The 15,848-nt window shown below is 47.1% G+C and overlaps 1 protein-coding gene across 1 annotated transcript in view; it reads right to left on the minus strand.

Moving 5' to 3' along the window:
- CUX2 (cut like homeobox 2) overlaps positions 1-15,848 on the minus strand; it is a 265,294-nt gene that overhangs the window by 54,517 nt on the left and 194,929 nt on the right. Inside the window, exon 4 of the mRNA XM_065904450.1 lies at positions 1,880-1,958. Within this exon, the coding sequence (XP_065760522.1) occupies positions 1,880-1,958 (79 nt within the window). The remainder of the gene's footprint in view (positions 1-1,879; positions 1,959-15,848) is intronic.

Raw genomic sequence — 15,848 nt, forward strand, 5'->3', positions numbered from 1 at the left:
GTTTACTCTCTCAGTTCTGGAAGCCAGAAGTCCAAAATCAAGGTGCTGTCAGCGCTGTGCTCCCCCTGAAGGCTCCAGGGGAGGCTCCTTCCTGGCCTCTCCCAGCTCCTGGTGCTCTCAGGCACACCTTGGCTGGCAATTGCATCACTCCAACCTCTGCGCTGTCTTCACATGGCCCGCTCCTCTGTGTCTGTGTCCCTAAAACTCCCTTTCTTCTAATAAGGAGACCCATCATCAGATTTAGGGTCCTCCCTAAGTCCAGGATGTCTCATCTCCAGATCCTTAACTAATGACATCTGCAGAGACCCTGCTTCCAAATAAGGTCACGCTGCGAGGTTCAGAGTGGACAAATATTTGGAGAGGACACTATTTACACCACCCCAGTTGCCCAAGACAGATGGAATGAGAGACTTTCCCATCCCCATCACAGAGATCTCACAAACGGCCTTGACATCAACTATAAATGACTTTGCCTTCTCCATGGCTCAGCCTAGAGTGGGATCTCACTTTCTTCTTCATAAACCCCCAGCCCCAATCACCCCTGACCTCACTAATTCCTGCACCTGTGTGGAGTACTGGGAATGGATTAGAGCGGCTGTCTGGGTGGAGAGAGTTAGCAGAGTGGGGTCTTCTCCCAGCTCCACCATTATTAAGCAAATCACTACATTCTGGGTTCCCATTTCTAGGTCAATAAATGAAAAAGTTGCAGAGGATGGGCCATTTTAAAAACAGGAAACTGTTTGTAGAAGTATATCTACATATTCAGGGACACAGTTGAAAGTTCTCAAGCTGATCAAATTTCTGTAACCCACACCCACATCAAAAAACATATCTAGCGCCCAAAGGCCCCTTCCAGGAACTATCACCCCATCCAAGAAAAACCACCCTCTTGACTTCTCACAGCATGAGTGCCTTTTTTTAAGGTGAAATTCTGTGATGCAAAATTTACCACATTTAAGTGAACAATGCAGTGCCAGTCAGTACATTCATGATGTTGGTCAACTACCTCCTCTATCTAGTCTGAGAACATTTTTATCCCCCTAAAAGGAAACCTCACACCCTTTAAGCATTCAGTCCCCATTCTCTCCTCCCTTCAGACTGCTGACCACCAGTCTGACTTCTGTCTCTACAGATTTGCCTATTTTGGATACTTCATATAAATGGAATCAGAAACTACGTGACCTTTTGTATCTGGCTTCATTCACTCAGCATTATATTTTTAAGGTTCGTCCACACTGTGGCATGTGTCTGCAACTCATCCCTTTTGATGGCTAAATAATATTCCACTGGATGAGTAAACCACATTTTATTTATTCATTCACAGATGGACATTTGGGCTGTTTCTCCCTTCAGCCACTGTGAATAGCACTGCCATTAATTTCTGCCTGTCTTCATATTTTATGTAAATAGTCATACAGTACGTGCTGTGTGGGTTTGGTTTTTGCTGAACATCAAGTTTTTGAGGTGGGCCATGGCATGTTGGTGGAAACATCTGCAGTCTTACCTCCAGCACCCTCGGCTGCCAGGGAGCACTGGGTGCCGTCTGCTCTTTGTGGGAAGTGGATGGGGGCTCTGGCGGGCAAGACCCTCGGCTCCTCAAGAAGACCCGGGTGGGGGATCTCACTAGGAGCTCCCCAAAGCTCCCTGGCTGTTGTTGGAAGGCAGCATGGTAAGACAGACGAGTCGGGTAGGGACACATCACACCAGAATGGGTGTAGACCCCCTCAGTCTCCACAGCTCCTACCCATGGTGGGGCCTGGCCTTGCCCAGGAGTCCTGGCCTGTCCCCAGAACCCACTGAGAGAAGGCCCCTGTGTAACAGTCCTCATGACAGGTTCTTTTTGTTTTTTATTCAGTTATGGAGCCCAAGCAAGTCTTACCTGGTGCTTCAATTAATTGCTTGTAAACACTCAGGAAAGCGGCTTCGGCCTCCTGACTTCTCTTACTAAGAGCCACCACCTTTGGAAACAATAAGAGAAAGAATCACGTGTGACCATGGCATCGGAGTCTATAACCAAATGTGATCATTCTCCACATGCGCAAACATGGGATTGAGGGGAGGAAGAAGTGAAATGAGGGTTCCAAGTATGGAGTAGAAAGCCTGGGTTCAAGTCCCAGCTCCACTGCATCTGGCTGTGTGACCCTGGGCAAGTCACTGCCCTCTCTGATCCTCAGTTTCCTCATCTGTAAAATGGGGTAAATAACAGAAACTACTTGCTAGGCCGGCTATGAGGGTTAAATGAAGCTGTATATAAGTACTTAGCGCAGGGCCTGGCACACAGTAGGTTATTAAGAGCTCTTACTGTTTTTACTGTTATTAACAGGCAATGTTGGAGATTCAAATATGACACATGTTTTAAGGGAAAGAGGGACACATCTGGGGCATATTTCTTGACACTGCTAATTAAAGAGAAATTGTTGACTCTCTAGTAAGATACCAGTTTCAACAAATGTTGAGTGACAGTCATGTCAAACAGTTCCTAGCATACCAAAGGTGCTCAATTAATGCTTCCTGACTGATGAACACACCAATGACTGGATGACCAGTGGTGAGGAGCTACTTTCATGCACTTGTTCTCTTGCTTATGGACATTTTTTTTTTTTTTTGTCCTGTCAGTGAGACTCCACAAGGTGTGTTTCTGGGGCTTAGCATCATCTCCTCCCTCCGTTCCTGGCTGTGAATTCTGAGTTCTGGCCTCGCAGCTAACCTGATGCTGGCTCTTGGCGGACAGTCCCCTCGGCATAGTCCTGGGGCTCCCCGGCATGCTGCTAGGCTGAGCTCCTGGCACCCACAGGCCAGCATCCCTACCTCCTCGAGGACACACCAGGCTAGGCATCCCCCTTTGGACTGGAATGGAGCTTTATTCTCCCTGACACCGACATACCTCTCCCTCTGGTGCCAACTTCCTAAACGATGAATCTATCAGAGTGTCTACTTGTCAACGCCCTCTTTCAGGGTTGGGCTTTTCCTACGAATCCCAGTGATTCCATCTAGGGTAGTGTCTGTTACTGAATTTCTCCCCTCCAAGTGAGCTTCCCTGATAGCTCAGTTGGTAAAGAGTCTGCCTGCAATGCAGGAGACCTGGGTTCGATCCCTGGGTTGGGAAGATACCCTGGAGAAGGGAGAAGCTACACACTCCAGTATTCTGGCCTGGAGAATTCCATGGACTGCATAGTCCATGGGATTGCAAAGAGTCAGACATGACTGAGCAACTTTCACTCACAAGTGAGCTCTGTGAGCATGTGGTCTGGTGCACAGAAGGGGCTCAACATAATTTGTTGTGTTAACAAATCCAAGTGGGTAGCACCAACTCTAGGTCCTGTCTGTGACAGCATCATGGAGAAATGTCAGGGGCCAATTCTGAGACAGTCTGCTCACAGAGGTGACCACCTGAGGCACAGTCCTGGAGCCAGGCTGCCTGGGTTCACATCCCAGCTCCACCACTTATTACCTGTCCTTGATCAAGTGGGTCACTTCAATCCCTGTGCTTCTACTTCCCCATCTGTAAAGTGGGGATAGTAAGGGGACAGCCTCCCTCAAAGTTCTGCTAGAAGATCAACTGAATTAGCACAATGTAAAGGTGGCTGCAAAATTTCTGGCATGCATTAAGCCCCACAGGCATGTCACCTCTTGGTATGATCAACCCCTTTCTTCTTGTCTCTTGTGGGGATAGGTTCTGTCCAGTGCTGCATGATCAGCTTCACCTGTGTTCATCTTTTCTTAGGTGTGAGAAAAGGCTTGCCTCCTCACACAGTGGTTTATACTCTGGGAAGAATTTGAAAACCACAGTGGTTTCTCTACAGCTTCCAGTATGGCAGCCATGAGCCTCATGTGGGTCCCACGCACTGAAAATGTGGCAAGTCCAAATCCAGATGTGCTATGAGTACAAAATATGCATTGAATTTTGGACTTAGTTCAAAAAAAAGAGACTGTACAATCGCTATCAGCTATCCTTATGTTGATTGCATGCTGAAGTGATAAATTTGGGGGCATTCTGGGTTAAATAAAATATATTATTAAAATTCATTTCACCTGTTTCCTTTTATTTTTTTTAAATTAGTAGGTATTAGAAAATGTAAGAGTACATCCATGGATCATATTATATTTCTATTGGACAGCACAGCTTGAAGGTTTTACAAGGTCCACCGAGAATTTGTTATTTAAGAGAGGTGGAGAGAAATGTATGGTGGATGTTGAGCAAGTGATTTTAAAAAGGTCAGTTACAAAAGCTCTTTAAGCTCTCGTTATTCTGAAAGCAGTCTCTGATCGCTTACCTCAGTCTCTCCTTCATTCAACAAGCATTTCCTGAGCACCTGTTATGGGCCATGTACTGTGAACTGAGAACTCAGTCATCAACAGTGCAGCCTCCAGCCCCACCCTCATGGGACTCACAGTTCAGTGGGAAGACTAACACTAAAGCAGATTCCCCAGATAATTCATTAATTACATGTGCTAAACGCTTCAAAGGAAAAGCACAGGGGTCTTGAGAGTGTGTAAGTGTGGCGAGACTGACCCAGTTTGACGGGTGGAAGGAACACCAGGAATTCTCTCTCCATTAGGGGAAGCTGGTGATGGACAGAACGAATGTTCTAGAATCTAGGCAAAGGGAAGGTTTTTATTCTTGCTAAGATGTACAAGGCATAGTTCCTGCTCTAGGGACTCACAGCTGAGTGGGAGACACAGCTATGAAAAAAAGGAACATAAGAGGAGGTGATGCAAATGTTGGGGTCTCCAGAGTAATGTGAGGAGGGGGCAATTAATTCAGAGTTTGGAGGGACATCCCTGATGCCCAATAACAATAACAAAAACAATAATAATAATAATATAATATTCAGAGTTTACCATGTACCATGTACACGTGCTCACTGTCGTGTCCAACTCTTTGCAACCCCAGGGACTGTAGCCCACCAGTCTCCTCTGTCCATGGGGATTCTCCAGGCAAGAATATCGGAGTTTGTTGCCATTTCCTTCTCCACAGAATCTTCCCACCCAGGGATCTAACCCACATCTCCTGCACTGGCAGGAGGATTCTTTACCACTGAACCACCTGACAAGCCCATCATGTACCACATGCTCTTACTATTCATAATCATCTCTCTCCATGGACACACCAGTCACTGGAGGTAGCTTCTGTCATTACTCCCATTGTACAGATGAGGACACCAAGGCTCAGTGAGGTTAAGTATCTCTCCTAAGGTCACCCAGTAAGTAAATGGCAGAGTGAGATTCACACCAGGTCTGATGGCTGAAATTACTGTTCTGAATCCAGATGTGGGCCCCTTTCTCCTGGAGAGAAAAACTATCCCAGCCAGTGAGGACAGTCACTCAGGCCCCATTTGGACGCTGATGCCTTGAGATGCCACCTATGGCTGTACCTGGTCAGGGACCACTGTGCTGCTAACCTGGGGCCCAAGAAAAGCCCTGAGAAATAAAAGCAACTTGTCTCCAGAACCCTAGATGGAGAATCATCAACAGAAAGTCTGAATACTTCATTTTATGCTTGTCTGTGCTAAGCATGTGTAGTAGCTATAGCTTTGGGAAAAGCATAAGAATGCTCTGTTGAGGGACTTTGCTGGTGGTCCAGTGGCTAAGACTCCACACTCACATTTTAGTAATGTGCTGCCAAAGCAAGCCCTAAGACTTCGCACTCCCAAGGTAGGAGGCCTGGATTTGATCCCTGGACAGGGAAATGGATCCCACGTGACGCAACTAAAGTTCTCGCGTGCTGCACCTAAAATCTGGTGCAAGCAAATAAATAAATATTTAAAAAATAAGTTCTATTGACTTCCCTTGGACTGAAAGGGGATCAAACCAGTCAATCTTAAAGGAAATCAATCCTGAATATTCATTAGAATGACTGATACTTTGACACAATAGAATACCGATTATAATACATTAGAATACTGATACTCTGATACATTAGAAGCTCCATTACTTTGGCTATCTGATGCAAAGAGCTGACTCATTAGAGAAGACCCTGATGATGGGAAAGACTGAGGGCAGGAGGAAAAGGGGACGACAGAGGATGAGATGGTTGGATGGCATCACCGATCAATGGACATAAGTTTTAGCAAACTCTGGGAGATAGTGAAGGACAGGGAAGCCTGGAATGCTGCAGTCCATGGGGTAGCAAAGAGTTGGACACAACTGATCAAATGAACAACAAAACTGACTTCAAAAAGGAGTTCAGGGCAGAAGTAGGAGCAAGTGCCAGAAGATTCTGTTATTATTTCCTGGTCCATGCCCATAGCACCAAGATCCCCTGGAAGGGGCATGGCAACCCACTCCAGTATCCTTGCCTGGAGAATCCCATGGATAGGAGCCTGAAGGATAGGGCCCACAGGGCTGCAAAGAATCGGACACGACTAAGCAACGCAGCATGCAGACCCACAGCGCCCTCTACTGTTCATTCATGGTGCTGACCGGTTGTGTACTGATTGTCTCCACAACTGTCTCCTTGCAACCTCAGCCTGCCCCACAAAAGCTATGTTGTTCAACACAGTAGGCATTAGCTCACGTGGCCAGTGAGCACTTGACATGTGACTATTCAAACCCAGATAGGCTGTATGTGTAAAATACGGGATTTCTAGGTTTTAGAATGAAAAAAAAAAAGAATGTAAAATATCTCAGTAATTTTTATATTGATTTCATGTTGAAATGATAATATCGTGGATGTGCGTGTGCACTCAGTCGCTCAGTCGTGTCCAATTCTTCACGACCCTATGGACTGTAGCCTGCCAGGCTCTTCTGTCCTTGGGATTATCCCGCTGAGGAATACTGGGGTGCGTTGTCATTTCCTACTCTAGGGGATCCTCCCGACCCAGGGATTGAACCCTAGGCTCCTGCACTGTCAGGCAGATTCTTCACCACTGAGTCACCAAAGAAGCCCAATATTGTGGACGCTTTGTTTTTTTCAGTCGCTAAGCTGTGTCCGACTCTCTGTGAGCCCATGGACCGCAGCACGCCAGGCTCCCCTGCCTTTCACTGTCTCCCAGTGTTTGCTTAGATTCACATCCATTGAGTTGATGATGCTATCTACCCATCTCATCTTCTGCTGTCCCCTTCTCTTTTTGCCTTCGATCTTTCTCAGCATCAGGATCTTTTCCAAAAACTGGGCTCTCTGCATCGGGTAGACAAAGTATTGGAGCTTCAGCATCAGTCCTTCCAATGAATATTCAGGACTGATTTCCTTTAGGATTGACTAGTTTGACCTCCTTGCAGTCCAAGGGACTCTCAAGAGTCTTCTTCAACACCATAGTTTGAAAGCATCAATTCTTCAGCACTCAGCCTTCTTTATGATCCAACCTTCACATCCATACATGACTACTAGAAGAACCATAGCTTTGACTATATGGACTTTGTTGGCAAAGTGGTGTCTCTGCTTTTTAATATGCTGTCCTGCTTTGTCACAGCTTTCCTTCCAAGGAGCAAGCAATACTGTGGACATGTTGGGTGAAATAGAATATACTATTAAAGCTGAACTCACCTATTTCTTTCTACTTTTTAAAATGTAGCTACAAGAAAAATTTAAATTACTTGTGTGGCTTGCATTCTACTTTTTACTGGACAGTGTTGTTTTAGATTAAAGGTTAGAAAACCTATGACCCTTGGGTCAAATGTGACCCTTCATCTGTTTAAATAGTTTCATTGGAACACAGCTACAATCATTATTAATGACTGTAGCTACAGACACCGAGAAGGTCACCATTTAGCTGCTTTACTGCTACAGTGGTGGAGTTGCATAGTTGTGATACAGACTCTGGCTGCAACACTGAAAATATCTGCTCTCTGGCTCTTAATAGAAAATATTTGCTGATACCTGTTTTAGAGGTTCACCTAATGGCTGGATAATACACTCAAAAGCAGAGATCAAAAAACATCCTGGAATGGCACTAACTTTGAGTTAGTTTAAATTTAGGGCCTCCCATAGTAAATATGACTCTTGAAGACATTAATCGTTTGGAAGTTCTGCCTCATTCAGTCTGGTTTTAGAGTTATGACCCTGTCTGTTTCTAGAAGGCCAGGTCTGATGGTATCAGAGTCTGATCAGGTGCTGAGCCCAATGTCATGAAGAATCTCTTGGCCTCAGTTCGTTCATCCACCAAGTGGGAAGAATAATCTCCATTTGCCTAAGAGGCTGTTGGGGGAGGAATGGGCTAACACGTGGCAAAGAGTACCATGGAAAATGGAAAAAAAGCTTTCTAATAAAGAAAGTAATTCTTTTTCCAACCATACAAGATATCTTTTCCAAGAGCTGCAACTCTAATGCATTTCACCCACATGCCGAGAACAGGTGAGCTCAGCATAAATAAAAGGCCACGTGTTTCACGGGTGGGTCCCATCATATAGAAGGGCAGGAGAAAAGGGTCCAGAAAGACAGATTTGGCTTGTGACAGGCAGATCTCTGAAGGCCATCTGGGGGTAGGAAGAGGAGGAGGACGAGGTGGCGGCCAGCTACAGACACCAAGAAGGTCACCATCAGAAATAGCTCAGCATCTTCTGATGAAGCAGGTGGCATTCACACCACCTGATGAAATAGAAGGGGTGAAAATGTGTTTGGTCCCGAGTCTGGAAGTAACAGGTGGAGAACTGGTTAAGCCAGAGAAGCAAAAGTCTGTTCTAACCGCCGAGCATTTGTCTCTCAGGTGGCTAAAAACAGCAAGTTTGGGGACCCCCGAGGCTGTGCTTTCATGAGCCGTCTGAGATGGCAGTGACATCTACTGGCTACTGAGAACAGCTCCGTGCCAAGCTGGTCACAATAAACAGGCAGAGTTCCTGGAAACCGAACCTTTATTCCGTGTTCAATGCCTTCTCTTTGGAATCTTTGCAGACAGCCCTGAGATGTGAGCATGGTTACTGCTCCCACCCTACAGAGGAAGAAATTGAGGTTCGGGGGCAGCCAAGTCACTTGGCCAAGATGGAAGGAACTAGTTACTGATGGGGCTGGTATCCATGCCCAGCATCCTCCCATTCCAGGGCCCAGAAATGCAACTAGAAACCATTGTGTCTCAAAGGGTGTTGCACAGCACCCTGGGTGTGAAAACAGGGATATGTGATCAAGCCTGGACCCACCTGCTTTCTCTGTGCACTGTGCAAATCCACTAGCACACTGGATGCTCTGACAAGAGCTGCAGGAGAAAGTGCTCTTCAGCTTGGCTTAGCCCAGTGTTTTCCCAAATGCATTTGGTCTTGGAATATTTGTGTCACAGAATAAACCTAGAAACTAGGGTTCTGTTAAACACATTTTGATAACAGCTGCCCTCTACCCCTGGGTCCTGGGCTCTGGTGATGGTGGGCCATGGTGGTTCTGAGAGACAGGGGGAATCTGATGCTGCAGGAATTCTGGAAGAAACTGATGAGGGACGTGCAGTCGAGAGGTGAGTATTCAGAGGGTCTCAGAATCAGTGCCTTTGAGGAGAAGGCAGAGGAAGGAGATCTGAGGAGCAAAGGCGTCAGCCCAGGGTGGGGGAGAGGTGGGCAGGAGCGTGTCCTTTCACACCCTCGGAAGCCTGGGTTCTCCTTCTGGGGAGTGAGGATCTAGGGGCACATGGCGAGCAAAGAAGAGCAAGAATAATGAGGGGAAGGGACTTCATTTGTGGTCCAGTGGTAAAGAATCTGCCTTGCAATGCAGTGGATGTGGATTTGATCCCTGGTCAGGGAAGTAAGATCCCACCTGCCGTGGAGCAACTAAGCCTGTGCACGCCAACTACTGAGGCCCAAACCGCAACAAGAGTCTGTGCACAATGATGAAAGACACTGCGTGCTGCAACGGAGATCAAAGATCGGGCATGCGGCAACCAAGACTCAGCGCAGCCGCAGGAATAAATAGCTAAAAATAGATAAAAAAGGAAGACTGAGGGGAGACAAGGAGGAAGTGGGCATGGAGAGTGAGGATACGCAAAGAGTGAGGGGCACAGACAGTAAGGGGACAGAGAGCTGGGGGTTCACAGACACGGAGGGGAGCAGACAGGAGGAGGGTTCACGGAGGGTGACGGAGGCGCAGACATGGAAGCAGATGGAATGAGGGCTCAGAGTGAGAGGAGGAGGGGTGTGGAGCACAGTGCAGGGAGCACAGAGAAAGACGGAGGAGGGATTGCGGGCCATGCAGAGGAGCAGGAGGAAACCCTGGCCTCCACGAGGCTGCGGCAGGACTGGCTCAGATGTGCCAGAGGGGAAGGGGCTCGTGCTGAGTGCTCAGGGGCTGCTGCAGGGTCTGGGGGAGGTGATGGTCCAGGCCCAGGGTGGGGCTGGAGATGGGGAGAGAAGAATGGACTGGAGAGACAATTGGGAGGTAAACTCCTAATCCAGGACACAGTGGGGGCTGAAGGTAGGGAGGCGCGTGGGGATGCATTTAGCCAAGAGCAAGGAGCAAACTCAGGGAGACACCCCACAAGAGCAGTCTACAACCAGCTGAAGATCTTCTTGGCTATTGTGTTGAGAGAAATACATGTATTCTGGACTGTAAAGACTCCAGCCCAGGAAGAGAAGGCATACATCTTACCCTATGCGATAAATTCCTTTTATTCACAATAAAATTCTGATGTCCTACAACTTGTAAAAGGTGATTACCTTGTTCAGCTGATAGGAGAATTATTATCATCAACAGTAACAATGACTACTGAGTATCTGACACATAGTAACTCATTTAATCCTCACAACCCAGGTCGATGGGGGTGTTACGGCCCATTTAACAGATGAAGATATCAAGGTACAGAAGGGCGAAGACCACACTGTGTGGGAGCTGGGATGCAGACCCAGCTCAGGGAGACGCCAAAGCCCATGCTTCTAACCCCCACTGGGGACTGAGTCTCCCAGATGAGGGCCTGGAACATCAGAGAGCTGGAGGAGCTAGCTAGGTTTGCAGGTGGGCAGCAGACAGAAAGGTTAGTGCTTTAGTGCCTGGGGGCTTTCAGCAGGACCTGACTCCTCTTCCTCACAGAGTGAGTTTGCTGGGGGCCTTGTTCCCAGGCAGGCACTAACTCTCACTCTCCCATACATCATTGATGTGGCTGAGCAAATGAAAATTACAATTTAATGTTGGGGCTTAAATAAGAAATAAGAGTTTGGCTCTTGTTTTTGGTAGCTGTTGTTGAGCTGGGCTTTCTCAGCTCCTGCCTGGACAGGGCAGAAGGCAGGGATCCTCTCTGGCCTTCTGAGATCTCAGGGGCATTCCCAGGGCAGGGTCAGGGAGGGTCCCAGAGAGGCCCCATCCTAGTTGAGGCTTAGAAGCTGGCAGAAGCCACTTCTAGAGCCTGATGGGATGGAATAAAATGAACACATGTGGCCACCTGTCACTGTTTCAAATACTCAGGTATAAACCATAAATACATTTTGAATCGTCAGATATAAGACACTAATTCAAATTCAAGCTTGAGCTCTGAAATCCCCTCTTCCAGGGCTGTAGGTCCAGCTTCTAGATCCTCCCCCAAAACCTCAGCCTGCAACAGTAATGGACACAGGCAGGAGTTCAGTATAGGACAGCAGGTGGCACTTACTGAGCACCCACTATGCGCATGCCCCAGAGGCGTATCTTGCCCCCTCTCCCTAAGACCCTCAAACACACGGAGTGCTTTACACAATTAACTCACTCAATCCATGCAAAACTGCCAAGAGGTGGGAGGACTGAACTGTGTACCCGCAATGTGACTGTATTTGGAGATAAGGCCTTTAAAGGGGTAACTGAGGTTAAATGAAGTCATATTGGTGGGGCCTGAATACAACAGGATTGGTGTCCTTATAGGAAGGGGCACAAGGGATGCAGAAGGAGAGGATCACGGTAAGAAGGCAGCCATCTGCAAACCAAGGAGAGAACTCTCAACAGAAGCCAACCCTGCCAGCACCTTGATCTTGGACTTCCCTGCTTCCAGAACTGTGAGAAAGTAAAATTCTGTTGTTTAAACTACCTGGTCTGTGGTACTCTGCTGTGGTAGCCAGAGCTGCCCATTTAGCTTCAGAAGCTGCCATCTCATGGCTGGGTTTGTCAGTTCTTTAGGTCATAGTCCCATCAGGGGAGAGTGGATCTGTCTGTTCACACAGCCTTGCACACAGGAGGTGTTCAATAAATGTCTGCTGAAGAATGACAGTCACTGTCTATGTGTCATCCTTAGGGGTGATCCTCAGGCTGGAGAGGAACTGATAGCAGTGGGGGACCCTCTTTAGAGATGTCTGGAGAAGTACCAGACATCCTGGTCGGGGCTCATGTTCTAGTTAAGGGAGAGTTTATGCTTTGTCCTGACCTCCTCTGAACGCCAGGCATTCACCCATCAGTCAGCATCTGATGACATGTCCATGCTCAGGCTAACTTCTCATCTGGATGTTGTTCTATTTTCCTAACCAGATCGTGAGCATCTAGACGGCTAGGACTGGGGGGTTTTGGCATTTTTCTTTTTAACAATTTTAAAATTTAATCAAGGATTATTTGACTTTATTTCATATGCAGTTATTAAAAGAAGAGAAATAGAAACAATAGAGAAAAGTAACAGCACATATATCACCAAATTGGGCCAACTTCTTTGGCATTTAAAAAAGTGAAATAAAATAATGCATGTAAAGTTAACACAGTGCCTGAAACATAACTGATGTCCAATAAATTCATTTTCTCAGTAGGTATTTATTGAGCATCTTTGAGGGATGGGGGTTGTTCTAGGCACTGGGCATTCAGCACCTAAGTCAGACTGACCCAAACCTGTACCCTTGCAGAGCTGATATTCTGAAGGCTGAGGCAAGCAACAGAAGAAATCATGATACAGAAAGTGAGAATCTGATCAAGTGCAAGGGAAGAAAACACAGCTGGGAGGGGATAGGAGTCTGGGGCAGGGATGCGTGCCCGCCTAGTAGGGCCAGGGAAGGCCTTGGGAGAAAAGGACAGTTGACCATACTTGTAGAAGAGGAGGGAGAGTGTCATTCGGCCATCTCAAGGGAAGAGTATTCTAGGAGACAGAAGAGCAGGTGCAAAGGCCCTGGGGCAGGAGTATGTTTGCCTTGTTTGAGTAACAGCAAAGAGGCCAGTGCAGTGGGAGAAGGTAGGGGAAGAGAAGTCAGGGATCAAAGGGTAGAGGGCAGAGCTTTGGAGGTCACTGTGACAACTAGGACTTTTTCCCTGGAAAGGAATGAGGAGCCATGGGAGGGTTTAGAGCAGGTGAGGGACATGGTCTACAAATGTTTCAATAGGATCCCCCAGACTATTGTGTGCACAATGGACTGAGGGGGGCTGGGGTGGGAGCAGGGTGACCAGGGAGGTGGCTACTTTAACAGTCCAAGTGAGAAGGATGGCATTTCCGAGAGGGTGGAGTCAGTGGAGGTGGGGGGAAGTCCTGGGGTTCAGGATCCATCCTGAAGTTCCAGCCACAGGATCTGTTTCTCAAAGTACAGTGTAGATACGGGGGGATGGTGAAAGGAAGTGGGAAGATGAGGACACTTCATGGTCTGGGGTGTGAACAACTGGATGATCTTCAACAGCTGATGCTGTGGTTTTCTCCTCCCTCAGAGGCAAATCAGGAGTGGGCACTAAATCCACAGACTGAAAAAATGAATGAATGAGATAAGGAAGGAGTTAAAGAGGCTCTCGGCGCTAAACCTTCTGAACTACAAACTTAAATAAAAACCCGTGCCTAGAAAGATGATGAAGAATGACACCCTGCAAGTAGCCCAGATTATGCTGCAACCTTGAGGGCTCCGTGGAGATCTCGTGCCGGCTCTCTGATGGAGTCACACATAGATCGAGGGCACAGAGGCCCAGGATCTGCCTGGGAGGTCCCAGCATCTCAGAGAAGCAGACAGCAAGGTGGGAAACAGGAAATGCTGGATTTGGCAGTGGGCAGGCCTGGGTTCTGGTTTCAGCTGGGGCCTTGGGTCCTTGTTCACCTTTGGGCAAGTTATGCCCCCTTTCTGAGCCTCAGCTTCCCCATCTGTAAAGTGAAGGTGCTGGGTTTACAGTCCCTTACTCAACTCATCTAAGCAGAAAGACAGACAGACACTCTCCATACATTGGTCTCCACCCCACTGGGATTTTAATCAAAAGCAGTGGAAGGCCTCGGAAACCCACCCAGGCTTGGACCGAGGGGTGGGTCTGCTGAGAGCGCATGAGGCAGGAAAGAGAAACACCGTGCAATTTTATTTTAATATTTGTAATTATTCCCAGGCTAAAAATAAGGCACAGAGCAAAGTGTTTTCAAATGTCGGCATTAATGAACACTTTTTATCCAACATAATATGGGCCCCCAAATGCATTTATGTCAGGCTCCAAGATCTTACGAGCAGTGCCCCTCGCCAGGCTGACTTTCACGGCTTGGAAGCGGTGCAAAAATGAAATGTCCCACAAGTGCAGGCTGGCAGGCCTGCTATTAGCAACAGTATAATCATCAATTACGTCCAATCACAAACTACTGATTTTATAATTATCAAATGAAGTTCTAACTTCTCACCTCTGCTCAGCGGCAACTAATATAATCTCTCAGTTCAAAAAAAGGAAGCTTTTTTTTCCCGTTCCTCTCATGCTCTTTCTCTCTCTTCTGGGGAAAAGAATTTCCAGGCCTCCACATAAGACTGCATTTAAATTGCTTGTCACTCAAAACAAAGGCGAACCACTCATTTGTAATTCACCAGCCACCTGAACAGACTGCCTGTTTTCCTTTAAGCATCCATGCACTGAAGCGCAAAGATCATTTTTCTATTGTTAAAATTGTATAAGCCAGAGCTTTTTTTAGCAGCAAATACACAATTTCACTTCTCTTCCGAGGGCTCCCAGCATAAAAGGGACAGGAGGCTTTCTTTAGTGCCTTACAAATACATTTTGCTTTGGGGTATTAAAAAAAATCAACTATGTGCTCATATAATGAGTTGAAAAGCTATTAAAGTCGTTTATACATGAGGGCAGGGCAGAAGTGAGGTTTCCCATCCTGCCCAGGGTGTGGCCAGTATATGAAGTCATTCTCATGGGCACTGGGAACATCTGTGTCCAATTTACTGTTTTTGGGAGCTCCCGGTATCACAGACATGGCTCTGTGCTGATTGGCATTCGGCTGGCAGACTTCGAGAACAGAAGCAACCCAGGGGTGGGTGCCCCAGCTTGGACCTTGCTGGTCCAGGCAGGCTCTAGCTGTGTGCCTGACCTTCTGGCTACCTCATCCTAGAGCACAAGCCACGGACAACTGCCATGAAGCCCCTGTATGCAACCGAATTCTGTGGCTCAGCCTTTGACAGCCAAGCCTGTTTTGACAACAGCACAGTTTTTCTGTATAACTGATTATAATCATAATACCTGCTTTTTATAATTTACAAAGACCTTCCACGGGAATTAGTGCATCTGAGCTTCCACACACTCCCAGAGGGGGTTCTGGCAGGGAGGATGGTTCTTGTGTGAGGGGCCCAGAGACGCTGATACGGTGGTTCCAAGACACACAGGAAGGAGTCGAGGCAGGGTGTGAACCGCATCTCTGGATTCAGAGCCAGCTGTGCAGCAGAGAATTTGGGCCTGGATTCGTGCAACTTCCCACTTGACGTGGCAGAGTAGCTTCTGTTTTTGATAAATTAGAACAGACTTGGGTTCACCCCTAAAACGTCCCCCTCTCAGGCCTGAATATGCTGTGTTTTCCTACGAGGCAGACCAAGGAATAGGGCTCCTGCATGCCCACTAGAAGTTATTCATAAACCACAGCAGTGACGACTAACAATTCCTGATTTCAAGCAACAGTGAAATTATTCTGTATGATACTGTGATGGTGGATGCACATTATGCATTTGCAAAGGAAGATTGTACAACAGAAAAAGTGACCTCCTAATGTCAATCATGGACTTTAGTTACTAATAGTGTATCAATATTGGTTCATCAACTGTAACAAATGTAGTGA

The sequence above is a fragment of the Muntiacus reevesi genome, chromosome 13 (genome assembly GCF_963930625.1).
Source record: "Muntiacus reevesi chromosome 13, mMunRee1.1, whole genome shotgun sequence".
NCBI classification, from domain to species: Eukaryota; Metazoa; Chordata; class Mammalia; order Artiodactyla; family Cervidae; genus Muntiacus; species Muntiacus reevesi.